Here is a 27,470-nt window from a genome sequence, read left to right on the forward strand (position 1 = left end):
GAATGGACATACTTTAAATATGACTTTCAAATTGGACAAGTATTATTCACTGCAATTTTCTAAGGTAGAGCTTTGAAAGATTGAAAAGGAGTCAGAAGTTTAAACTTTAATTTGGATGTGATGTTCCTCCTTTTTCCCCAAATTAGAAATCAGAGGATATGCCATCAGCCTGGCTCTGACACTTAATTAGCAGTGTGACTTTGGGCAAAATCTAACCTCTCATGGCCTTGGTTTGCTCATGTCAAAATAGGGAATGATAATATATACTGCCCTTCTCACATATTTTTTTTTTGAGAGTCATGTGAGATAAAATCCTTGGGGCTCTCGAGATTTGTGCACATTTGAGTCGTTGCAGTCTTTTCAAAAGTAATCTCCATTAACTTGAATTAGGTAAGTATCTTTTTTCAGGCAATCTTTAAGTAATCTTGGATGTCTCTCTCCAATTTTGATGAAAATTTTCAATATGAAGCGATCATATAATTAAAGAAAAAATAAACCTCATTATCTTCTTTCTGTGTAACAAGGCTGCTTTTTGAATGCCAGACCATAGGAGTTCTCGTCACCTGTGAGCCATGCTGTTAGTCTGGAAATGTGCTGCTGTGTGAATCATTAAAAAATAAACTGTCTATTTGTGGGGTCGGCCTGGTAGCATAGAGATTAAGTTCTCGTGCTCTGCTTTCGCAGCCCAGAGTTCGCTGGTTCAGATCCTGGGCATGGACCTACACACCACTTATTAAGCCATGTTGTGGCAGGTCCCACATATAAAGTAGAGGAAGATGGGCACAGATGTGAGCTCAAAAAATAAAAATAAAAAAAAAACCATTTCTAAATAAGGGTAAAGATTCCATATATGGTATTTTTTCTTGTAGAGTTAGGAGAGTTACCGTATTATGCTAATTTATTTTTGTTTTTCCTCATTCCTGAAATGGATAGAAGTAAGCATATAAAGTAACACCATATATTCATTGCTAAAATCACATGTCTCTTAAAGGCAACCATTCCATGAAATTTATAAACAGTCTCAGGACTGATATACTCAGCCAACCACAGATAGCAAATATCAGGAGCTTTTAAAACTCATTTCATGTGTTGAATTCAGCAAATGTTACTTAGTGACTACTCTACTATGGCAGGGGGAAAACAATAGAAATTATGTCATTCCTGGGGAGAAAGACACGCATATAAAAAAAGAAGAAGCTAAATGGAGATTAACTGGAGTAGCTGCTGAAGGCTTCAAAGGAGAAGGAAACATTTCAGCTGGGCTTGAATGGCATGGGTCTGGATGGAAGAGGGTAGAAGGACACAGGGAGCTTGTCCTTGCCTGGAGAGGAAGCAGCAGGCTAGTACTTAATTGAGCACCTCATGCCTTCCGAGAATTTTGGATCTCTTCTCTCACCAGTTACTCTCAGCAGTTTTCTAACACAGGCCATATTATCTGCATTTTCCAGATATTCCGCATTTTTCAGAAGAATCTGCATATCAAAGAGTCTGAGAAATTTGTACCAAATCACAAAGCCAGTATTAGCACCAAATACTCCAGCTGAAGTCTGACTTTGAATTCTTTGCTGAAGAAGACACCGAGACATTTTAGTGTAGACTGTTGAAAAGATTTAAAAAATGTTTGGGAACAGAGTTAAGATAATTACATTGAAGTGGTATGATTTTTTTCCATACTCAGAATGTTGTCATTTTATCGTGGCAAGTAGACGTTTTTATGTGAAAGGACCAAGAACATGGTTGTATAACTGATTGTTAGAACTCCTCTGTGGCACACCCAACACAGTGGTCAGTTTTTGAAATATAACATACTTTTTTTTTTTTTGCTTAACCCTTTTTTATTTTATTTTATTTTATTTTATTTTATGTTTTTTTAAGGATGGCACCTGGGCTAACAACTGTTGCCAATCTTTTTTTTTTTTTTTTCTGCTTTATCTCCCCAAACCCCCCAGTACACAGTTGTATATCTTAGTTGCAGGTCCTTCTAGTTGTGGGATGTGGGACGCCGCCTCAACGTGGCCTGACGAGCAGTGCCATGTCCGCACCCAGGATCCAAACCGAACTTAACCATTCAGCCACGGAGCTGGCCCCGAAATATAACATTCTTTAATAAACTTGAAGATCCATTTTTCTTTATTTGGTAATGTTTTGTATTAGAACACTGGCTTTTTCTCTGTCCCTATTAAAATCAAATTGACTTTTAAATTATGGTTTTCACAGATTTTCTGAATTATCTCAAACCTCTGGTATACCTGAAGATCTTTGTTTCAAAGAAAAAGAAAATGATTCATAGTATTGCCACATAAATTAAAAAACCAATGTAGTTTTGATGACAAAGTTAGGTTTTTTTTTTTTTTTTTAAAGATTTTATTTTTTCCTCTTTCTCCCCAAAGCCCCCCAGTACATAGTTGTATATTCTCCGTTGTGGATCCCTCTAGTTGTGGCATGTGGGACGCTGCCTCAGCGTGGTCTGATGAGCAGTGCCATGTCCGCGCCCAGGATTCGAACCAACGAAACACTGGGCCGCCTGCAGCGGAGCGCACGAACTTAACCACTCGGCCACGGGGCCAGCCCCAAAGTTAGGTTTTTTTTTAAGGTACATAAAGTGTAAGAAGAAAAGACTTTTCAGAAAGTAAAGATTTACTCCTCATTTTACGTTAACTGTTTTGAACTTTAGTGTTACAGGTGAAATTAACATCCATAATCAAATGGGGAGATTTGTTTTTTTTGTTTGTTTCTTTCTTTTGCCAAGATTTAATAAACTAAGAGAACAAAACTGTCAATAGCAGAAACAATGAAGTGTTCTTAATTTTCCCTGTTTGTTTTAATTGTTCAATATTTACTTTTTTCTTAAAAAAGAAAGGGCTCTCTCGTTTGATATAATTGGGACCAGTAGTTGGACTGTTAAATCAAAAAATTTTTTAAAAACATGTAAACATTAAACAAAGGTATATATATCATAAAAATTTTGTTTTGCTTCAAATATGTAACTGTTTAATTTTGGGGGTTTTGTTTCTGTTTGTTTTTTAATTAGTGCCAAGGACTCTTCTTTGATTAAAGGTTGGAGCTAGCAGTTCATTATATTATTTGTATAAACCACACCCATTATGAATCTTCTGATATTTCCAGTTGTTTTTCTTTGAATTTGAGTAATAATTTAAAAAATATTTCTGAAGCAACTTGGATGCAGATATAGTCTAAAGACTTGTATTTTGTATTTGCAAGCTTTTATGGTTATCTTACCCTGTGTATTCCACATATTTTGGCATCAATTTTTGGGAAAGGGTGAATTTCCTTTATTGAGTTTTTCAGAAGTCTTTAAATTTATTTTTATATAAACATCTCTCTTTCTTTTAATACACATTATTCATCAACTTTTTTGGTATTTCTCTACTAACTTAATCTCAGCAAAACAATATGACCAATGTGATCAGTTTTGTTAACAAATACAACTAATTCAACTGATGAAGCAGAAGGATGTACTGGAAAGTAGTTACTAGGCACAAACATTGCATGTGCTCTGGAGGCTGACAGTATCTTTTATAGAAGAAATGGATCACACTGCTGAAGTTGAAACCATTTGTAATGAGTAGGTGCAAAAAGAGGAGATGGAGGGGGACCCCACCCTCAGCGTTAGTCTTGTGGGACAATGAATCTAAAACACAATTACCCTAATAGTTCAGAAATTAGCAGAGAATGCTTCCATCACAGAGGATGAACATTTTTAACTAGACCTTGAGATATTTAAACTTAATATAACTTGAAAAGAGAAGGGTGGGGCATAGTAAAGTTTTAGAAACAGAATTACTCAAAGTGACAGACCATGCTCTCTTGCCCCAATACCTGGAACATGGGTACATACTTCACATATGTATACATATACATGTACAAGTACGTACATATCTGTTGATGAATGAATGAATGTTAGGGCAAGGAATGTAGACTTTATCATGTAGGAAGTGAGAAATGCATGTAGATTTTTGAGCAGGTATTGAAAACTGTAGATGTGTTTTATGAAGAAAACTGAATTCAACTCGTTGGGTACAGGGTAAATGGATTGGATGGGAGGGAAGAGATCACAGGTGGAGAGACCAGCACAAATCTTGGATGGAATTACTGAGAGTATAAAGATAAAAAGAACTGGACTTAAAATCAATGGAACTGGCTTTACCACTTACTGCATTAACTTTGTCAGAGTCCGTAATTGCTTTGAACTACAGTGTTTTTTGGAAAATGGAAAAATAATACTTTTATAATAGAGCTTTGTGAAAATTAAAGGAGAAAATTTCTTTTAAAGAGACTAGCAAATCTGTTCATCCATTAATTTCTTCTTGTATCAGTTTATTCAGTGTTGATAAAGTATATTCTTATGACATAGAAGATGCTGAGGCATAAAAGACAGACAGGCATACTGGGGCCATATGCTGAATACATGCCAGCTGAATTTGCACCATAAAATAGTTCCAGTAAAATTATAATGATGGTAGTAAGAAATTAAAGAGAAATGGGGAGAGGCTGCACTTTGCAGAACAATTAATATGATAAAATTGAATACGTTGAGAAAATGTAAGAAAGAGAAGTGACAAATTGGACATGAGGTCTTAGCAAATAACAGAAAGACGGGAATTGGAAGAGAAACTGGTTTTTTTAGGGGGTACTATGAGCGTAGGAAAATGAAGTGTCAAATATGAGATGCCAAGTGGACCTCCAAAATATGTCTGGAAAGCATGCAGAAAATGCATGTCTTAAATCAAACTTTTGATGGACACACCATTGATATAGACATAGTGGTACACTTCAGACTTGGCAAGGTTTCTGAAAGAATGTAAAGAAAAATGGTAGCTGCCATTTAGTGAACACGTAAACTAGACACTCTTTTAAGTAATCGGTGTGAGTTATCTTATTTCTTCCTCACAAAAATAGAAGAGATAATTGCTATTAGTATCCTCAGTTTATAAATGATGAAACTGTGTATTATTAACAAGTGAAGTAATCTGCCCCAGATCAAACAGTTAGTGTCAGAAAAGGGACTTGTGCCTGGGTTTGTCTGACTCCAGAGGACAAGGACTTGGTGCAAGTTAAAAAGTAGAGGAAACAGAAAGATGGTCATTGGACAGAGAGAGAGTGTTGTTTAAGAAAAGTCGGGCATGAGAGTCACTGGAAGATGTGTTTTGCTTTTTAGATGAGGTGATCTGTGCATGTTTCTAACCATAAAGGAGAGATGAGAGAGACTGAAATAAAGATAGTGGTAAAACCAGAGACTCAAAAGGAATAATGAAACTTTGCACTTTTATAATGGTTTTCATTTTTCAAAGGGCTTGCAGATCTGCGATGCTAGAGATCTTCTCTCAAACAACCCTGAGAGGTTCAAAGGGCAGGTGTCCCCACTTTACAAATGAAAATCTTGGAGGCACAGTGCAATCAAGTGCCACTCCCCCAATCATGGGGATCTGGATTATGATAAAACAAAGACAACACTCCTAATGTTCCCATTCGTGTGTTCTTTTTCTAAATCTTGCTGGTAGAAAGTTAGAAAATCTGCAAAGCAGACACAAAGGATTTAACTTTGGTGGGGAGACCCCCCATGGAGATGTCAAGGAAAATGATATGATGGATACAAAGAGAATTTAACTCATTTCTAACATCTATTGATGACCCACACAATGCCAGGAAATATGCTATAGTCTAGAGATGTAAAGATGAAAATGTTGTAGCTCTAATCTTGGTGGAGCTCCCAGAATAGGAGAATAAATGGAAAATATAAAAGTATAGAAAATACAGAGGTAAAAGGATGGAGGTAATTTTAAGAGTTTCAGGAAAGGGATGTGGCTGAAGCTTGTTTTGAAGATGGATAAAAGTGTGCTATGTCAGTGAATGTATGAAAACACCATTTTCATGCTTAGACCAGCATTTTGTGCTTGGGGAAATCCAAATAGTTTGTTATTGCTTCAGTGTATGTGGCTGAGAGTTGGGGGTGCCTGAACAGTAGGGTGATGGAAGACAGAGAGGAAGCTGAGCTGTGGAATTCCTATGTGGAAGGGTCTTGTAGAGTATGCTTAGGTGCTTAGAGTTCACCCTTTATGCTAACATTTGCCAAGTGTGTTTTCTTAGAAAAAGCAAAAAACAGTTCCTGAAGATGTTAAGATCTTCTTAAGTGCTTCCCTGCTTCCTAAGTAGGCTTAGAAAATAGTAAATACTTAAGTCTGCTGGGAAACTGAAAGGACAGACCTGTTTTAAACCCCTAAAATGGGCTGAACTTTAAGTAAGAAATCTGTTTGCATTGGACATTTTTAGTACCTGGTATTACATCCCGTCTGCCCACCTCTGATTCATTTGCAACAGGAGTTAAGACAGTTCGGTGAAAGTTCACAGTGAAAGCTCTGACTGGTATGGGGAAATTATTGCCTCCAGGGAAAACCCTCCACTCTTGGGGTTGGGAACCTGTGTATAAATGCCCCAAACTCCATGTTTCAAAGTGATGGCTCTGGAAGGCATTCTTGTACACTTGTCAGAAATTCATGCAGAATCAAGCCCTCATTGACTACAGTAGTAGCGTCTATAATGCACCCAAATGGTGGCTTCTCTTCAATCCTTCTTTCACCCTCCCCACTCCCTCCTCCTCCCTCTAGAGATCATCTCCCATGTAAACTAGGCCACCCAAGTCCTTTCTGAGGCTCTGTTTTTGGGGAAACAAAAATAAGACTACAAACTTTGTTGAGCAAACCATTTTTTTGTTTTGATTTGGTTTTTGTGGATTTTTTTCCTGAGGAAGATTCACCCTGAGCTAACATCCATTGCCAATCTTCCTCTTTTTTCTTTTTTATGTGAGCTATCACCACAGCATGGCTGCTAACAGATGAGTCGGGTGGGTCCGCACCAAGGATCTGAACCCAGGCCACTGAAGCGGAACATGCTGAACTTAACCACTAGGCCAGTGGGGCTGGCCCAAGCCACTGTTTTTTTTTTTTCCTCCAGCAAAAATGGGTTTATTTGGAATCAGCAAAGAATTGCAATCCAGGGTCTAAAATTATGGCAAGCCATGTGCACTCCTGAGGAGCAAGAAGGGGATGAGAAACTCTTTCATAGAGGGAAAGAGGAAGTTGAGAGGGCAATTGTAAACAAAATGCCCATTAGAGGAGACTGGGAGTTCAAAGTGTAGTGGCTTTTCATTGGCTGAGTTGTGACAGTCTCTCATTGGCTGAGCTGCTGCTGAGCAAGAAGAGAACGTCTTTCTTCTCCGTCTTGGGCTCTGCAGTGGTCATAGGGCATGATAGCTCCGCCTTCTGTCCTCCCAACTCCATTTTTTTTTTTGGTGGGGGGTTTAATCATGGTTCACCTCTGAGCTAGATATCTTTATTTTTTTATTAAGATTATGATAGATTACAACCTTGTGAGATTTCACTTGTACATTATTGTTAGTCATGTTGTGGGTACACCCTTTCCCCCTTTGTGCCCTCCCCCCACCCCCCTTTTCCCTCCAAGCCACTGTTTTTACAAAAGGGAAGCATTTTTTATTTTCCTGAGATATACCTATCTCCTGCCATGGTAGAATTTTCCCTTAGGGACTTTGCAATGGATTAAATGTTTTGAGAATTTGACTGATGTGTTAAGTAAGGTAACAAAACAAGAGGAGACACTTTGAATTGGGGAGTTGGGATATAGAGCAGGAAATAATGATTAAGTTTTGGTCTTGCTGATAATGAAGATGATTAAGAGTCAGTTGGCTATGTCTCATATTCAAATTTGGGAGATCTTCCAGAAGCTTCTGCATGCATCAGGAAAAAGGAAGAAAAGTCATGGTCATCCACTGAGCCATGGTTTGTTATCTTTTCATAGTGGGGAGTGCTTTAATGAGATTTTTCAACTGATTGAAATTTTACCACTTGATCATGGAAGCTGGATCATTGCATGGAATTCCGCTTTCTTTATAACATCCTGGACAGTGGAGATGCAGCTGAAGACTTTAACCGAAGTGCAGTCTTGATTTTTGTTGCCTTTTCAGGTGTGTCCACTGAGTTTTTTCTTAGCTTTTGTATAGAATTGGACAACTTTCTTTTACTGAAAACTCTCTGATTCTTTCAAAGGCAGTCTTGTCATTTACACTGTTCTGATAATGATTTAATCTGGTAACTACAAATCACTAAGCATTTCAACATTAAACATTAAAGACATTTAAGACATTGTGCGTGGAAGACTATTACATTGCGTGTATCTGTGTTCCTTTTACAATTTATTTAACTATCACTACTGGGTAATATTTCGCATTTTAATTGAAAAGGTAGCACTTCACCTCATAGCATCAAATAGGATTGTATTACACAAGTAGTAAGCTCACATGCAATCTTCGCTGATGATACTTTTATCAGCTCCTCACGCTCTAATTGCAAGTGATCACAGGTTTTTTTTGAGGCAGAGCTCTAAATTTTCAAACTGTAGGACCATTTAATCAGCTGACCACAATTTCAGACTTATTGCCATTTCTACCTTCCATTTTAATCTTCTTAGGGGGAAAATGGTTTGTTTTACTTTGCAGTCTCTTATTGTCATCTTTTTTAATTTATGACATACTCAATAGCACATTTGTGTACCCAATTCAACATATGGCCATTTCCACAGCATTTCTCATAAAATGTTCTACACAAGATTCTTTGGTCAAACGTGTTCAGGACACTCTGTAATATCCATCCCACCTTCATAGACTTTATCAGTGCATATTTTCTATTAAGGTCTCTGACTTGTTCTGCATAAAGAAACTCATTTAACTTGGTGTAATACAGCGTTTCTCAAACTGACTTGGGAAATGATAGTCATTCTGTGGCTGATTTTGAGTCTTACAGAGGTAGACTTGTGTACTGTAGCCCTGCAGTTATACGGAGTGACATTCCCCATACTCTGCCTGATAGCCTACCTGGACTAATCCACATGGAGAAACCAACACCAGCAATATGTAGCAAGTGGAATCAGGTTCCTAGCTGAGCACGTGAGTGTCATAGAAAATCTGTTACCCCAGTCTCTTTTCTCCGTTTGCATTGCTGATTTCTTGTGGTCTTGTCTTCCTCTCCATGGGATGGGGAGAGCATCCTGAGAGTGAAGTGCTTGAGCAGCCAATAGAAAACCCAGCCCAATATAGAAACTTAACAGACAGATGTCAGGGTAGAGTGTTTCATACACCAGGAATGATCCATGTGAATGTTCACAAGGAAAGCAGTCAGAATAAAAAGTGTACTTCTCTCCTGGCTCTACACCCCTCCCTTTGATGGTGACTAGGGAGATACTGGCCCCAAGGGGTGACTGGGGTTTTGGGATATCTTAGAGCAGCACAGCTAACGGACAGAAGAGGAATCAAGGGGAACCACTTCCAGGCTGTACGTGGTGTGGAGGAAGACGAAAAAAAGTAAAAAAATATGGACAGCTGATTTTATCTTTGTTTTTTAATTCAGATTTGCCCAGTTTTATATATACTCATTTCTGTGTGTGTATTTAATCTTATACAATTTTGTCGCATGTAGTTTGTGTATTCACCACCACAGTCACAATCCCACACAGTGCCTTTTGTAACCACACCCATATCTCTGCTCCTACCTTCCCTAAACACTGGCAACTACTAATCTGTCCTCTATTTCTAAAGTTTTGTAATTTTAAAATATTACCTAAGTGGAATCATACAGCATATAACTTTCCAGGATTGCTCCAAGTTGTGGGGTATATCAATAGTTCTTTGCTTTTTATTGCTGCATAGTATTTCACGATATATATGTACCACTGTTTGTTTAACCATTCATCCGTTGAAGAAAACCTGGGTTGTTTCCAGTTCAGGGATAGTACAAATAAAGCTGTGTAAACTTTTGTGTACAGGTTTTTGTGTGAACGTACATTTTTATTTCTATGGGATAAATGCCAAAGTGTGCAGTTACTGAGGCATACGGTAGTTGTGTGTTTAGTTTTATAAGAAATTGCCACACTCTTTTCCAGAGTGGCTGTACCATTTTACATTCCCACCAGCAATGTATACGTGATCCTGTTTCTCCACGTCCTTTCCAAGGTTGGTGGTATCACTGTTTTTTATCTTAGCCATTCTGATAGGTTTACAATGATACGTCATTTTGGTTTTCATTTGTATTTCCTTGATGGCTAATGGTGTTGAAGATCTTTTCATGTCCCTGTTTACTATCTATGTATCCTCTTCAATGAAATGGCTGTTCCTGTTTTTTTCCCATTTTCTGATTGGATAGTTTTGTTTTTCACTATTGAGTTTAAGAGGAGTTATCCTCGAGACTATTCCTTTACAGGATAAGTGGTTTGCAAATATTTTTTCCCAGTCTGTAGCTTGTCTTTTCATCCTCCTCACATGGGCTTTCATGAGGCAAAAGTTTTTTTTTATGGTTTTTTTTTCAGAGGGTGGGGGAATGGCTTCTTTTTTTCCCTGAGGAAGGTTCGCCCTGAGCTCACATCCACTGCCAATCTTCCTCTTTTTGTATGTGAGCTGCCACCACAGCATGGCCACTGACAGATGAGTTGTATAGGTCTGCGCCCAGGAATGGAACCTGGGCTGCTGATGCAGAGTGCATACCAAGTTTTTAATTTTCACCAGCTAAAAGTTTTTAATTTGGTCAAGTCCAGTTTATTGTTGTCAAGTTCAAAAACTCTTTGGCTAACCTTAGATCCCAAAGATATTCTCCTATGTTTTTCTCTAAAAGTTCTATAAAATTTCTAGTTTAATGTTTTACCTTTAAATTCATGGCCCATTTTGAGTTAATTTTTATATGTGAATGAGGTTGAAGTCAAAGTTCATTTTTTTGCCTATGGTTGTCCAGTTGTTCCAACACCATTTGTTGAAAGGTTATCCTTCTTCCTCTGAATTGCTTTTGCACTTTTGTCAAAAATCAATTGAGCATATTTACTAAGTCTAGTTCTGGGTTATGTATTTTCTTTCATTGATCTGTCTATTCCTCTGCCAATATCACATTGTTTCATCATTGTAGCTATATAATAAGCCTTAATGTTAAATAGAGTGATTCTTCCCTCTTTATTCTTCTTAGTCAAGATTCTCTGAGCTATTCCAGGGCCTGTACTAGTACATTGAAATTTTAGAATAAGCTTGTTTGTGACTTCGAAAAATAAAAAGAGAACAATCAAAAACCTTGCTGAGATTTTGATAGGAGCTGCATTAAACCTATGTATCAATTTGGGGAGAATTGACACTATCAGTCTTGCAATCCATGAACATAGTATGTGTCTCCATTTATTTAGGTTTTGATTCTTTTTTTATCAGTGTCTTGTAATTTTCAGCTTTGCGTGTTTTATTATCTCTAGACCTAAGTATTTCCTTTTCTTTGAAATGACTGTGGTTTTGTGTTTTTAATTTTGGTTTCTGCATGTTCATTGTTAGTATTTAGAACTTGTTTCCTCTGACCTATTTAACTCACTTTGAACTGGGAGTTTTGTTTTGTTTTGTTTTGTTTTTTTGGTTTTGTAGATGCCTTCTGATTTTCTATTTAGACAGTCCTATCATCTGCAAAAGGGGTAGTTTTGTTTCTTCCTTTCCAAACTGAAAGTTTTTCATTTTTTCCTTTCATTATTGCAGCGGTTAGAATTTCTAGTATGATGTTGGCTGCCAGTGGTGAGAATGAACATCCTTGTCGTAGTCCCGATGTTAGGGGTAAAGCATTCAGTCTTTCACCATCAAATACAATGCCGGTTGTAGTTCTTTGTAGATGCTTTTTATCACGTTGGTTTATTTTTAAAGTCTGAGTAATTAGAGGCTCCAGAATAATGTCAGAGTTTTCAAGAATTGGATAGGAGACAAAGAGAAAAGTCTGAGAAATTTCTACCCAATAATTTCTGGAATTACTTTTTATTCATTTTGACTCCTAACTAGGGCTTGTTCTAATACAGTTCTTGCCAAGATTGCATCCCATGCAGCCTTGACTTGGATTTGGGTTACATATATAATCTGCCAAGATATTTTAGTAATCTGAAACTTTTTAGATATTTATACTGCTTTTCTCTCTCTAGTCCCAAGTATTAAAAAAAAGTGTGTGCTTTTTGTCAGGGGAATCTTGCTATACCTTGAATGTGATGCGTGCTTTACCTTTGTTACTCCCTCTGTCTACAAAGAATCCCCACACACATGTACGCTGCTCTCTATTTCCCTGGTCTTTCAAAGCATCTTTTACGTCTCTAGGTTAAGTTTCCTTCCTCTACACACTTTCCACCATTAGAGCAAGGCCATTTAAATTCCACTTTTGATCTCGAGTCTGACTCTAACCAGACAGGGCTCCCCTCAAAAGGAGGCCCCCCAAGTGATTAGTGGCTTCAGAACCTAGCACACAGTAGGCTGAAGTTCTGTAGGCTCTCAGTGAATACTTGTTTAGTAAGTGACTGCTCCCTTTTCCATCCTTGGTACTAAATGGATATTTAATAGATTCTTTATCTCGTAGACGCTTTCAATTTCCAGAAAGTTTGAGATGTATTGTAATATACTTAATCTGGATTGAACTTGAACTTTATACATCTTAATGGAAAAACCACAAAATTCTATTTGGCATGCATAAGCTTCATCTAGTGAGCCTGTTAAAAATGCAGATCTAATTCTAACTCAGTAGTTTTAAGTAATTCCCAGAGATCTGCATTTGGAATAAGAATCTTAGGTGATAATGATGCTTGTGGTCCTGGACTGCACTTTGAGTAACATAAGCTAAGCTCTCAGGAGATTCTGCTTTTTAGGGAAAAAAAGGTCCATTATAATTACAGTGCTCTGCCAACAGCAAAGCCCTGGAAAAACCTGTCAAGACCACTACAGTTATTTTCCTTTGCTATCCCTGATGCATATGCTCCCTGAACTGGCCACATCAAGTATCCCAACATAATGTTCCTTGCCCTGGTCTACTGTGGAGATGTATCAATGCAAGTGTCTGGAGCGATGGACAAATCTGTGCCAGGCAGGATTAGTGCTTAGGCAAAAGAGATTTTTGCCTTTCAGGGAGAGGAGACATTATTAGTTTCCATAGAACTATTTGATCCTTTTTTGCATATTCTAGGTAAAATTAGTGCTGAACGACTTCCATGCTGTGAAGTTATGTAACCGAAGAAAACAAGGAATTGGGTTGAAATCTGCAATGATGATACATATTGGGTTGTTAAAAAATAATCTTTTGAAGCTATTTTCCATGTATAGGGTACATTGTGATATGATATACTCCACCATGTAGTCACTGGGAAATGTTTGGATGATACGGTTTTGCAATTCCAACTCTGTTACACTTCCAGAGCCTTAATGTTTTGATAATGTTGCATTTTAGTTACACATTTAAGATGATATAATGCTATGTTATCATATCATTTTTGTAGAGGAACCTCTGGCTAAAATAAGACCATAAACATAGTTTTTTTTTCTTTTATAGACACATATTTGTGAGTTCTGCTGAATTGCTTTACTCCGCGCTTATAACCTAGCAATTTATTACTGTTTTCAAGTAACAATAAAATGAAGCACATAGACTTTCTTATTTCCCTCCAATGTGCTGATTCATGGTGCTTAGGATATTCATAAGTGTCTACAGTTTGTAGTTTTATCAATTTGAAGATAATTATTTTGATTTTTGCGTTTTTCAAGATAGAGTTGAAATTTTCCATGTTGTTTTCTAAATTACCTACCCTGCCTCGTTTTGTATAGTCACCACATAGGCAATTTACATCAATCCTTAATAGCTGTGAAATGAGTATATTCCTTTACAAATTGACAGTGCAATTGTTCTGATACAGAAAGCAACACCATTGAGTATATTATTGTGGAATTCACAAGTTGTTGTTGTTTTTTTTAATCAGAGTTTAGAGAAACAGTAGATTTTTCGTCCCTTTTCCCCCATAGGCTTAAGCTTTGTTCAAAATGAAGCCAACAGAAATTTCTCCATGCTGTAATTTAAACAAAAAAAAGAGAGTATGAATGGAATTTGCTATCCTGGATTGTTATTGGAAGGAATTAATTTTTTTTTTAAATAACCACTGGTGATCAATTAGTATTTGCCTTCATTGCTTTATTAAACACTTGAAAAGAATTCTTCGGGCAATAAAAACAATTTGTATTTTTTTCACAGCTACAAATAAAAAGGAATATGCCATTTAATTTACTGTTGTCCTTTGAATTCTACCTGCTTGGTCATTTCCAGTCATATTTATCTTCTACAGAACCCTTCAAGACATGGAACAAATAGGACTTGTAATCAGAAACTGAATATTTTCAACTCTTTTTGTAAATAACAATAATTATAGATAGAATAAAATTTATTTAGGGTACTTACAATAAAATATTGTAGGAGAGAAATTTGTGAATAGTTGGCTTCCATTATAAGATGAAGCTAAAAGTCTTCATGATTTGGTGAATCACGGTGGCAAATGTGGATATCAGTTATGTATATTTCTGGTTCAAGATATTTCATTTCCTCCTTTGAGTCATGTTGTCTGGTTATTTAATTCTAATACATGCTTTGCCTTTTTGGATAGCCCAGGCCATTTTTGACACTATTGCAGTAACACAGGGTTACTGGGTATATATTTTTATTGTATTGCCGAATTTCCAGAAGCCTTAATAAGGAAATCAGAATTCTGCTTTCCCTTCTCAAAGCAAATGTTCTCCTCCTGAGGTTCCTAAGAAGATATTTTTAAAATTACCCTGCAAAAGAAAGGAATGTCTCTGTGTCGACATTTTACACTTGTTGTCCTTTCTGAAGTTCTGTTTTGTTTTGTTTTCAAATCAGATCTTGAAAATTTTAAAACCAAAATGAGAAGTACAGTGTCAGTGCGTGAAGGCCAGGGAGTTGTCCTGCTCTGCGGCCCCCCGCCACACTCTGGAGGTATGACGTGCTCTGTTTTTTCTTTTTATACTTATTGAATAAGTTTCAGGGCAAGACCCACAGCGTATGTACCATTATTGCTTTTGTAAATTACCCTGAGAAACTTGATAACCCAAGCATTAGATTCTGTCAGCTGAGTTGGAAAAGAGAAACTCTACAACTGATAGTTCATCCAGAGAAGTTTATAAACATAATTTACTCATTCCAACAAGAAGGGTTCTGAAGGCAAATGAGATCAAGTTCATTTCAGTTACTTAATGGTGCCGAACAATGCTTTATCCTTACACCATTATCATTTGTTATTTAGTTTTAGACCATGACATACGTTGGAGTCTTTGTGGTTTCTTTTTCTCTCCCTGCCTCTCTCCTCCTCTCTCTCTCTCCCTGCCTCTTTCTCCCTCATACACGCACACTTACACATGCTTATTAATATATGCTGTTGGACCTCTTGATATATGTATAATATATACATGAAAATGATATGTGTGTATATTCACATCATTTTCATTGGGCTGTTGGAATTGCAAATTTTATGCTACATTGGTATAAATTGAAATATTGCTAAAAATTCAGAAGCTTAACAAAATAGCTATCCAGAGTGAAGAGGAACTTCAACACATATGAAAATAATTTCGTAAGCACTGCTCCCTAGTATGAGCCTGGAGTGCTGGTTTGATTTTCCTCTCATGCTCACTATTGCAAACTTGGTCACTTGTGGGAGCAAAGAGGGCATTATTAGTGTATAAATCACTGTTCTCAGAGAAACAAACACATTCCGCTGTTGAGAGGATGAGAATTACTGAGAGATAAACAGGTTAGAGAGGATCTTTCTGACCAGAGGCGAAACTGAGGTGTCTTCCCATCATAGTAAAGCTTATTCAAATGAAAACATGCTGGACTTTATTTGTTCTGTGACACACAAACTCAAGTCCTTTACCCTCAATGACTTGTCAATAAAACAAGCGTTTCCATCTTCAGTATCTGATTGCTGAAAATGTCTGAGGCATCTGGAGACTCCAGATTTGAGGCTTGATTGGCAAATATGATTGCCATCATGTTGGCTGGTATGGGTTTAAATTGGATTCACCATTCTACTCCAATGCTGTATATTTTGCTGGAATCTTTAAGTTCCAGAAGATCTTGAACTATGAAGGGAATCATAGAGTCTCTTGATTGGAAATAAAAGTAACTGAGCTCAAACAGGATTGAAGAAAATAGGAAAGTTTATGGGCTCACATAACTGGCATGATCAAGTGGCTTCTAGTACAGCTGTATGATTGACACAGAGACGTACCACCCAGAAGGACTCTCTGCCTTGCTATGGGTAGTGGGGGTCTGCAGATGGCCTGTAGCTCTCAGCTCCTTCTCCATCTGCCTTGGCGGTAAAGAGCCACTTGCTCACGGTCTCACTCTTCCAGGGGCTGCCCACATCTGGTGACTGAACAAGGTAGGATATAAAGGATCAGCCATTTCTGCCCAACACTGGATGGTTCTGATGGACAGTGCTCATTCCAGGGCTTCCTGCCAGGGGACCAAGGCTTTGTTGGACCATATCACAGTTCGCCTTCTTTCTCTTCCTAATCCTGCTTCTGCCTCCTTGCTTTCACAGGTTTTGATCATTGATGAAAATCTTTTATCCCAAACTCTATCTCAGCATCTGCTCCGTGAAAACCCAATCTGCTGGACCCAGGAGTACAACCAATTTTATAAACAATTGGTCTTTCTTTATGTTTCTTGACTCTGCTTCCCTTCCCATTGATTCCATTGTCACGTAGACTCATTGTGGTGGCAGAGGTGGATCCTGGCAACGCTAAGCTCTTATGGTCCTTAATGCTAAAGATCTTAATGGACCGGACAACCTGTTGCTCAGTGGCTCCTGATTTGACTTGGATCAAGCTTGCTGATGAGATTATCCCTGCAGCAGAGGGCCGCAGTCAGCTCCGTCCACTGACAAGCACAAGGACGAGAAAGATGTAGTTTCCAAAAGAAAAGGAGGGTTTTATTATGAGATAAAAGAAGGAGATATATTAGATAGAAATTAATAATGGCTAGAATGAACATCTAGTAAGGAGATGTCAAAATAAAGTTTATTTTATAAATCAACATAAAATAATAGCTGGATAGTCCTGTCTGTGATGAGTGTTAGAAATGTTGACCCAATTTAAGATTCTGACTGAGTGATCTTTTTTCAGTGTTTTTATGATTGGATATATTTGCTGATAACAAAGGAGCTACCTTTTAGTTGACTAGGCATGCACACGGTGGGAATGTCTTAATAAGCTTTTGGATGAAACATGTTCCAAAAGATGAATCTTTTCTAATGTCATGAAATTGAAGAACTGTTGGCCAGTCGCAGCTAACCTAAGTAATGACCTAATATCCTAAGTAAATGATCCTGATTTACTTCTGCCTTTGGTGACTTCATATAGTTCTCTTTCATTTTTAAAGCATATAAATTGGGGTGACTCTGGAAGTCAACTAGGATTGTAGGTGAACAAGGAAAGAAATGGCCCCAGATATGGCACATTAGCCCTTAAGAACCTGGAGCATCTGTGGGAGAGCAAATAACTGAACAAGAGCATACCTTCCTCTGTGCTAGATTGTGGAGGAAAATGCTCAGGACCAGAGCATCAGACTTAGCTGCTGAAAACATGATTCACATTGGTCCAAGTCTACCTAATGCTAAGATATTCACAGTTCACATCCACTGTCCTGATGCATTGATTTGTGAGCTCTGGAAGACAGAACCTACTTCAGTGTTTGCTCTGCACCCAAGTGCACAGCACAAGGTTGGTTTCTAACAGGCAGTCACTAAGTATTGGTTGAACAAATGAACACATTCATGAAATGAATAAAGGAATCCTTTTTTAGATTTGGCCAGTTATAAATGCTTTTTGAGAATTCAATGGAAACTTTGTTTCTAGAGGTGTAAGCATTTAACAACCAATATGCCAAGCAGACAGTGCAGGCTCTGACAGATCAAAGTGAACTCTGACCACAGCAGCTGGTATCAGCTCTGCTTCATTCCTTCTTGACTTAGGGACTTTTAATTCAGTGGATGATGTGAGGCTGGTCACAGAGCAGCTGAAGCTGTGGCTCCTGGGTTTATCAGTACATGTGATGTGTGGCGCTCACAGCCCACGCTGTGATCCGTTTGGTCCTCTTCCCACAAAATCCCACAGTCCCTGCAGGACATGCACTTGCCCTTCTCTGTATTCACCACTGTATATGACTTTTATTCACTTCACTTTTCTTCATTTCCACCTGGTCCCTTCTCAGTAGTCAGAAGTGTTTAATTCTGTCGTTATTTTCTGATTACTGAAGACACTATCATATTTTATTCATCCATCATGTTCCCTATCAGGGTAACAGCCTAATGGAGTAGACACAAAAGGCAAAATAATCAAATGATAATAATAATAGAAACCTCTATTTATTGAGTGCTGCTTCAGTGATAAGCAGTGTGCTGGCTCTTTGTGGGAATCATCTGCTAGGAGATTCTTTTGATTAAAAGTGTAGAGAGGAACTGAATGAGTGACAGTCTAAGGTAGAGTCTGGAAGCTCGGTCCCAGAGATTCCAAGAGGCTGAGCTCTCAGCTGGCTAATACCTGAGTGCCTTGAGCCCAAACTTCTTGTTTATAAATGGCGGATGAGGCAAGACACAAAGTTACAGTATGTCTTGCACCGTTTAATCATTGACAGATGTGATGAGCCCCCATACAGCTGTTTCTTTCCCAGACTGCTTTCTGCCTTCTCCTTGCAGCGGTATCATTCAGAAATCTACAGAGTCCTTCACTAGACAGGCATTCCTCATTTGGTAATTGGGAGGTTGTGGAGTTGGGACTAATACCAAAGGTGTTGGGTTTGGGTTTGGGTTTTATTTTTTCCTGTAGCCAGCAACATGACCTGTAAGAACTATTGCACAGCTATTTATTAAGAGTTACACTTGCTGTTCTTACCTTTTTATTTATTTACTTATTTGTTTATTTTTATTGCTGTAACATTGGTTTATAACATTATATAAATTTCAGGTGTATATCACTTTTTTTTTAATTTCCTGGGTTCCAGTTCTTCAATTATTAGCCTCTAGTAAAACTGTATTAAAATCTCCTCTCTTGGTGAAGTAAATTTTAACTTTCTTTTGTCTATTTGGGATAAAAATCAGAAATGTTCTCCCCAAATAGACTAGGGAGATACACGTGGAAAGAGCCTAAGTAAGGGTCCTGAAGTATGGAAACTGCATATATTATTCATACTCCCTTAATTCATCTATGCAGATAATTTATAGGAATGTGGCAGCACCCTGGGGCTGCTTTGCTTAAGAGGAGTCACCATTTATCTGATGCCATAAGAAGGAAAAATTGTTTCATGGTCAGTGACAATTAGGAATATATGTAGGGACTAGGAGTCCTATAACTTCTAAGCAGCACAGATTGCTGTCATTCGAGAGGGGTTGTATCTCCCACTCATCTGTGACATTTTCTGCCACTTCCTGTTCGTCTTCTCTGCACAGCAATCCAGCACCTCTCCAAGGCAAGAGGAATTAGGATCCTCTTGAAAGTTAGTTGGAAAACTAACAACTGACAAGCCAAAAATAAAGTACTGGATATGGATTATCTGTAGCTTAATTATTCTTCTAGTTACCAATAGTGTGAAAAGCTGGGATTAGTGTAATTACCACAAAATTGCTGATGTCACTACAAGATCATTAAGAATTCAAATGGACAAGAAAAATTAATATAAATAAAGTTACAAGACTAGTCCATGAGCACTTCATGATCATTAGTAATTAGACAGGAATTCATAGGTGAATCAAGTTATTGCGTACACACATTAATAAAGAGTGGATTTTTGTCAAAAGGTGGCTGATCAGATTTATTCAGAGTAGAGAATAGGCTTCAGTCTGCCCCAGTGTTTCATCAGCAAATAGCTTTGGTCTCTAATCCGGCTTCCTTTGTCTGTGCTCAGTGCCTCTTCTTCTTGAAATGACAGCCCTGCACACTGTCATCCACTGACAACAACACAGCCTTTGGGATGGAAAAAGGAGAAAGTGAGATAGCAAACAGCAGGTAGTAGAGGCTGAAGTGACTTTATGCTAAAAACTGCTTTGTAAATCCTGGTGGGATAGAGGCGAGAACTCTTAGCAACATAACCAGACGGCATGGGATTTGTACCTTCTGTGTCAACATCTTTGTCTTATTTTCTTTCCCCGAGATGGACAGACCAAAAAACAACCGTTGTCTCAGGTAGCTTAGATGGGGGAACCTGAAGAAAAGATGCCAAGGAGAAATTTTCTGGAAAGACTTGCCTAGTTGCTAGACCCTTCATCAAGGCGATAAGACAATACTTAGTGTTTCAGGATGTCATATGACTCAAAGTAACTTAATCTGTAATCTTAACGCCATCTTGTCTTCGGTGCTCGTTTTTCCGTGAAATATACTTCTCTCCTGTTTGTGTTTGTAATTTAGTCAAACTTTAAACAGTAGCTTTTTACAAAACTTTGAAGTAAAGAATATGTAATATGTTTCTGGCTCCCATCACATTCGCGTCACTGGTCATGCTGTAAAATGTTTCTCTGAGAACCCAGTGGTTTCTCTTTCCCTAAAGCAGTGTATCTGAAAGTTGCTGCGTAGCTGGCATTTATTCAATCACAAATTGTGAAATCAAGATAAAGCAGATGATTGGTGGGTTAGTGAGGAATTAGCATCTGCACCATAGAATATCTCTCCTAATTTCTCGCTCCTAACCCTGATAGGAGGAGTAAATAAACATGTCATGGCAAAGAGTTAGAGAATCCATCCGTAGACTAAATGAATAGTATATCACAAGTGCGAAACAATTTTTTGAATACATGTCAATGCTGATGTGACTGTTGACATTTACAGGAATCCAAAATATCAACAAATTCGTAGTAGCATTCAGACAAGTATGTTCTGAATCAAATGACACATAAACCTCAGCTGCTGTTATAAGGATAACGGCAGTATATTTTGATCTCTAAAGAGAATATCTGTTGTAGTGAATAGTCTTAATTGCTGAACATCCATTTTGTAGTTGGAAATGGAGATGAAAAATCCTGAGTTTCTCCAAAGTGCTTGAATGTGGAAACTGTAAATTAGAAATATTCATTGAGTCTTCCTTCTTTCCTTTCTTTTTTCCTTCCATCCATCCATCCATCCACTTTATTCTTTCATTGACTTATTCATGCATCCATCAAATATAACTTGATGTGTAGAGGTTTTATGTCTTACAATGCCATTTTATCCTAATAAATAAGGCCTTTTACTTGAATAAGCTTAGTATTAAATAGCGAAAAAACTGAGAGCATTGCTGGTAAACTTAGTAGGAATGTATCCAAATGAATATTTGTTGAATTCCACCTCAAACCACTCACCAAATGAAAAGCACTAAGATCAGTATGCAGGAAATAGACAGATAAATAGAAATTCCCCTGTCCTCTGAGGTTTATGGTCCCACAGGAAGTGAGAAAGCTGGGTTTGCTGGTGACTGGTTAACCCTGTAATGACAATAATAGGGGCCTTTATTCAGCCAGACACTGTGTTTATTGCTGATAACAGGGCTTCAAGGAAGGGAGAGTCATTCCCATTCTACACTGACAATCTGAGGCTTAGAGAAGTTAGGTGATTTGTCCAAAGCCACACAGCAATAGACTTGGGCTTCAGACTTAGATTTATTGCTTCTGGAGGGAAAATGTCCTATGCTCACAAAAATTATTGGCTTCAACTTTTTGATTTATGCATTTTCTGCATTCTAGGATAATGATTGATTGATTGATAGATCAGTCACACCCTTTTGATTGATACACTGGTGTAATTAGAAGATATAATTAAAATGTTTAAGCAACCCCCCCCCACACACACACATGCACACACTTGGATGTACTCACGCGGCATCATGGGTACAAGCCAGCTTCTATGGGGTAGGTTGCTTGAGTTGTAGTTCTAACTCTGACATTACTACAAACTTTGGGCAAGTTGCCTAATCTCCAAATCTCTATTTTTTTTTTACCTGTAAAAGGGTATAATCACAGAACTTATCATTAGAGGGTGGTTGTGAGGATTTAAGAAGGTGATACCCGTGAATTGCTTGAAATATCTCATTTATTTATATAGGCAAAAAATATACTGTAGTCCTAATGTGTTTCCTATGTGAGAAAATACAAAAATTTAAAATATCTAAATAAAAGTAAATCTATAAAGAGGGTTTTATTAAATTTTCTTCCCATATCCGAGGGGATTGTCTTGCCTGGAATATTTGTACCCCACTTTGGGAAACATGGTTCTCGAAAATGTTTGGGTTTTCCTCCTGGTTGGATTATCTGTGGTTGAGGATGGAAGATTTGACTGTCTTTTGTTGAACAACACAATTACACTTAGACATGGAGGAATTGGGATGCCTTTGAGATACCTCTCCTGTACAAGCATTAAAGACTGCCTCTCCCCTCTGGGAATTCCTCCCAGAGCTTCCACAGGCTGGACCCACAGCTAGCATGTTCCAGTTGGCCTCAGCTGATTGGCCCAGAGGAAGACACCTGACATATAAGCTGGGCCAATCACATTCCCTCTTCTGGAAATCTGGGATTTGACCTGATGGGCTACAATTTCGAATTTGGGAGTTTGAGGCAGACCCTTTCTATCATGTACATTAGGCAGCCAAGAAAGCTGATGCACACTGGGCGAAGATGCAGCCCCACAGAGACTAAAAACAGAGACAAGGGACAGAGAGTAAAGACTAAGGACTACGTGGCTACAGGTCTCCAGCCCTCCTCCCCTTGGCAGCTACTGTCTTTCCTTGGGTGCCATGCAACAGCCCCACTATAGAGATATAGATTGCATCTCCTTTCTTACTTAAGCCAACTCTGGTGGGTTTCTATTCCTTACAACCAAAGGCTCATAGCTAATGCAAAGGACATTGTTGTTAGGGCCACACTAGTGTGTGTGTGGAAGGGGCAGGGGAGTAATGAAACTGATGCAAGGAAAATAGGAAATTGAACATAAAAAATAAACAGCAATTACATGTCTCAACAAGTGTCCTTGGGTTTTTCCAGCATCCTTTTATGATTGAAGTCAGCACTGAATCCATCACCAATAGCCCTGGAAGGGACAGGGTCAAGGAAGACAATTTGGAGAAACTACGTTCATTACTACTTGCATTTTCAGTTGTGAGTTTCCTCAAATTTCAGGGATGCCACTGACCATTCCTCATCTGTTTTATTACAGCAGCATGGCTTCATGCTTTCCCTCCCTTTCCATTCTCAGATACCCTAAATGGTCTGCCATGGTACGATGAGAAAGTCATTTTCTCCCACTCTAAAGATGGTCGGGTTCTCCTCGCTCTGGTTCTATCCACCTGCAGACAGAAGTCAGAAGGAGCCTTAAGCCCATCAAAAAAATTGCATGTGTAAACTGGAAGTTGAAATCCCCTGTTACAGAGAGAGCACTTCAACAAGAACTTACATAAAAGGTGCAGAGTTCTGACTGATATTTTCTGTTTTAAGTAGAAATTAGATTAATTTAGTGCAAATCAAGGATGGTAAATGCTTTGTTTCCCAACATCCCAAGCAGAAATTGAGGATGATCATTAGTTGGTGCTTTTTGTCAGAAAGAAAACACCACAGTAGCACTAGGTGAGACCTAAGAATTAATCTGTGCACAAGCAAAAGAGAGAGCTAAATGTTGGTTACTTTGCCATGAAAATGCATTTATATGTATTTAGTGTTTTAATTAGGATTACATGAGCTACTTTAATAAAGAAAGGTGAAAAGATATTAGCTCAAACTGAACTGTATTTCTTGCTCAAATAAAGTCCAAATCAGGTGTTTTTGATCATGTCTCTGGCTTCATCCATTTACGCCCCTTCATTTCGGTATCTAAAATCCGTGGTCACTGCTTCTCTCTCCATCAAATTGGCAGAGAGAAAAGGGCAAGAGAAGCCATGTGGGTGGTTTTTATGGACTAGGCCTGGACGACGCATGTCACCCAGGTGTACATTCTGTTGACTGATCCCCAGTCACATGGCCACACCAGGAGCAAAGGAGGTGAGAAAATGTAGTCCCCTCTGTGTTGAGGGAGAAGTGGGAATGGGTTGGGAGTATAGCTAGCCAGTCTCTGCCACATTTCCGTAGACCTGTGCTTTTGAAAATAAGCACATTAGGACCAAAGACACAGAGGAAACAGTCCTATGCTTTAAGGGCAGTGTTTTGCAAACTCTAGTGGCTGCACAGAAGCTCATTTGGAGGGCCTGTTTAAAATGTGGATTCCACAGTCCCACTCTCAGAGATTCTGACCCCATAGTGTGGGTCTTTCCTGGGCATCTGCACTCTTTATAAATGACCCAGGGGATTTTTTTTAATTCAGATAGTCCTTGAGCCACACTTTGAGACGTACCATCTTTAAGTCATACAAATTTAAGTATTTTAAAGAAATGTTTCAAGGAATAGAGAAGTGTCATTTATGATGGAGCAAGTGCAAGAGTTGGAGCATTTCAGTGGTTGAATTTTGTTGAATAGGGCATTCTGAACTCTAAAAAGGAAGCAGAATTCTTGGCTTAGAGCATTAATGTTCATTGATTTACAGGCTAGACAGTTGCTATCTCAGGTGCATTTTTTCTTCATTGACATTAGCTGCCTTAAAGAGTGGTTGCTGGTGTGCCTAGTTGTGTAACTGACTATTCCCTGGCTTTCTTCCACCTTCCCAGGTGTGGAGTAGCTGGTAGGTACCCAGCAGTCAACTGTGCTTGTTGCTGGTCACAGGAATTGGTTAAGACTGCATTGGTTAAGACTGCATCACTTTTGATCCTTATGAGCCCTGCTTGGCATCTCACCTCTGAGTAGTTTGATTTGTTTATTGTTATTGGTGTGTGTGTGTGTGTGTGTGAGTGAGAGTGAGTGTTTCATCTCATGGCTTTGTCTGTCTAGAGTAAAACCGACATTGATCTTGTAGGAAAGAAATTTCAAAATTGATCACTTTCCCTTTTAGGCCTAGCTCTTGTTTAAAACCTATTTTTCCCTATTAAATTTAGCAAATTGAACTTTGAAGTTATACCAGGATTTAAAACTAAGAAATTGTGAAATGAATCATGTGTGATGTTTTTAGTCAGATTACAAGAGTCGGTTTCTAAACTCCTTCGTAGAAACGCCACAGCGTTCACCTTCCCGTATTCTCCAAGGTCTGCAGGGGCTGCCAAGTGATTCAAATGGATGCGCAGGGCCAGGCTGTGAGGCTCAGACAATTTTTTTCCAGTAAGAAAGCTACATCTCTTAACAGCATCATTTATTTTATTTGCATTTTTTAAAATGTAGGAAGTACAGTTCTTATATGAGTTCATTAATTTTTTTGTCATATGTATTTTCCATATGCTGGTGACAGTTCTTATCATGGCTTTTTTCTTAATGTCCTCTTTGAGTTAAATTCATTAGACATAGACACAATTTGCCTGTTAAACACATAGAGATATATTTCACTGTTTATATGAAATTTGCTCTGTATCAGTCAGGTTCTGTTGCACTAACAAAGAACTCTAAAATCTCAGTGCCTTATAATAATGAATTTATTTCCTGTTTATTTAGGCTCTAGGCTGTGGGTTGGCTGCAGCTACATCCCATGTAACTTCTTTATTTGGGGAAAAATCAGCCCCAATCTGAGATACAGCATTTTAATGTCAGAAAGCGGAGAAAATTATCAGAACCATTTAGTCTGTATACAAGTGATATCCGCATCATTTCTGCTCTCGTTTTATTTTCTAAAGCAAGTCTATGGTCAGTGCTGATTGAAAGAGTGAGAAACTACCCTGTCACAGTGAGGAGCAGCAAATAATTCTTAATAATAATGTAATCGACCAAATGCTCTCTGATTTTTTACTTTAGCTATTTGGCCTTTGTAGTCTTTCTTTCAATATCCCTACATTTGATAGAGATCTAGATAGAATAACCAGTTTATGTTATTCTAACTCTACCAACAAGAAAACATAAGAACAACAATATATCATGGTGAAAAGTGGCGTCAACCTCAGTATGGGAGAGAGTGGTCAATTGAAGAGAACATTCTCCACCCAAAGGTTTCACATGCTGCTCAGCACCAACTGATTAATGTCATGGTGAAAGTAGATCTTTCTATTTTTCAATAAATCTAGAAACTGTATGTTGGCAAAATCTTCCAAAATGTTTTAAACAATGTGGGTCAAACAATACATGGTTTGAAGATGCCTTCAGCTTGTGGGCTACAGTTGGAAGTCTCTTCCTCAAGGACACTCGATTAATGCTAATTTTTAAGAAAGAATAAGCCTCATTCATTTGACAGTCTGAGGGAATACAGATCTGCGAGACAGTTAAGGGTATGGTTTATAGCCCTTAAAAATTCAGTTTTATTAGATTCAAGAGTACATAAAATAATTCCGAACAAGGCTAATTAAAACAGCTAATTATGGGCTCTTGGAGGCCTGCAGTATTTTAAAGTAGCATGTCAATCCTTTTGCAAATTGTTTTACATACTTTTTGCTGAAGTAATTATGTGTTCTCCCCTTCTAGTCTAGTTTACGTCATTACTTTTGTCAACTTAAAAAGCAAATTCGCCTGTTATTTTATCTTAAAACGAGTTATTCAGGAATAGCGAAGAGTTTGGGATGTGCATGCTGTGGTGAACCATAGGCAAATCCAGAAAACAAAGGAAGGGAGCTGCTTTTATAGAGAAAAAGGACGAGGAGGGAGGGGCTGTTCTTAAGGGAAAATCCACTGGGAGAAAGTAACAGTTCAGGGTGACAATGGCTTCTCATTGGCTGAGCTGCAGCATTTCGCATTGGCTGGGCTCTTGCCAGCTGGGGAGAGAAATTTTCCTTCAGTAGTAAAGTAGTTTTACTTCCTTTTGAAGGTGCAAGTGTTCCTCTCTTCCTGTTTGATGTAACCGATGATGTGTGAGTGGGTATGAGAGCTCCCCCTACAGGCTTTCCCAACTCCAATTTAGTTAAGGTTTCTTTTATTAATTTCCACCCTATTAGTGAATGTTTTATGCTCCCAAAGTGAGAATAAATTAGTCAAACTAAACACAACAGTGTTGTCAAAGTCATCTAACGTGTGAGATTTTATTATACATGAGTACAAATTCTGTATTTGTGTCTGTGTGTATGAGGAAGATTTGCCCTGAACTAACATCTGTGCCAATCTTCCTCTACTTTGTATGTGGGATGCCTCCACAGCATGGCTGATGAGTGGAGTAGGTCGGCACCCAGGATCTGAACCCGCAAACCCCAGGCTGCTGATGCACAACTTTAACCACTTGGCCACGGGGCTGGCCCCCCAAATTCTGTAATTTTTTAGTCTGAATTTGATTTTATCTGGAAAGAGGTGTATTGGGAAGATCAGTGATTGATGTCAGCTAAAGCCCCATTCCCGTGAAGCAGCATGTCATGTTCCCAAGAATAAATACAATGACTAAGCAGAAACATAACTAATTCTTCTATTTGTAGCTATCAGTAAATTGTTTTTTCTAATCTAAACTTTTATGTAAATCTAGAAATTTTAGAATTTTTTTCTCATTTTCCTAACAATGTTTTCAGTGACATTATTATATTTGGAAGTATTCTTCATTGTGCAACTCATTCCTGTTA

The 27,470-nt window shown here is 38.2% G+C and overlaps 1 protein-coding gene across 5 annotated transcripts in view; it reads left to right on the top strand.

The window, feature by feature from the left end:
- The window catches only part of CNTN3 (contactin 3), a 324,643-nt gene that overhangs the window by 166,332 nt on the left and 130,841 nt on the right, over nucleotides 1-27,470 (top strand). For all 5 annotated transcript variants that reach the window (XM_070576766.1, XM_070576770.1, XM_070576768.1 and 2 more), the window contains one exon: nucleotides 14,754-14,849. In XM_070576766.1, the coding sequence (XP_070432867.1) occupies nucleotides 14,754-14,849 (96 nt within the window). The remainder of the gene's footprint in view (nucleotides 1-14,753; nucleotides 14,850-27,470) is intronic.

The sequence above is a fragment of the Equus przewalskii genome, chromosome 15 (genome assembly GCF_037783145.1).
Source record: "Equus przewalskii isolate Varuska chromosome 15, EquPr2, whole genome shotgun sequence".
Classification (NCBI taxonomy): domain Eukaryota; kingdom Metazoa; phylum Chordata; class Mammalia; order Perissodactyla; family Equidae; genus Equus; species Equus przewalskii.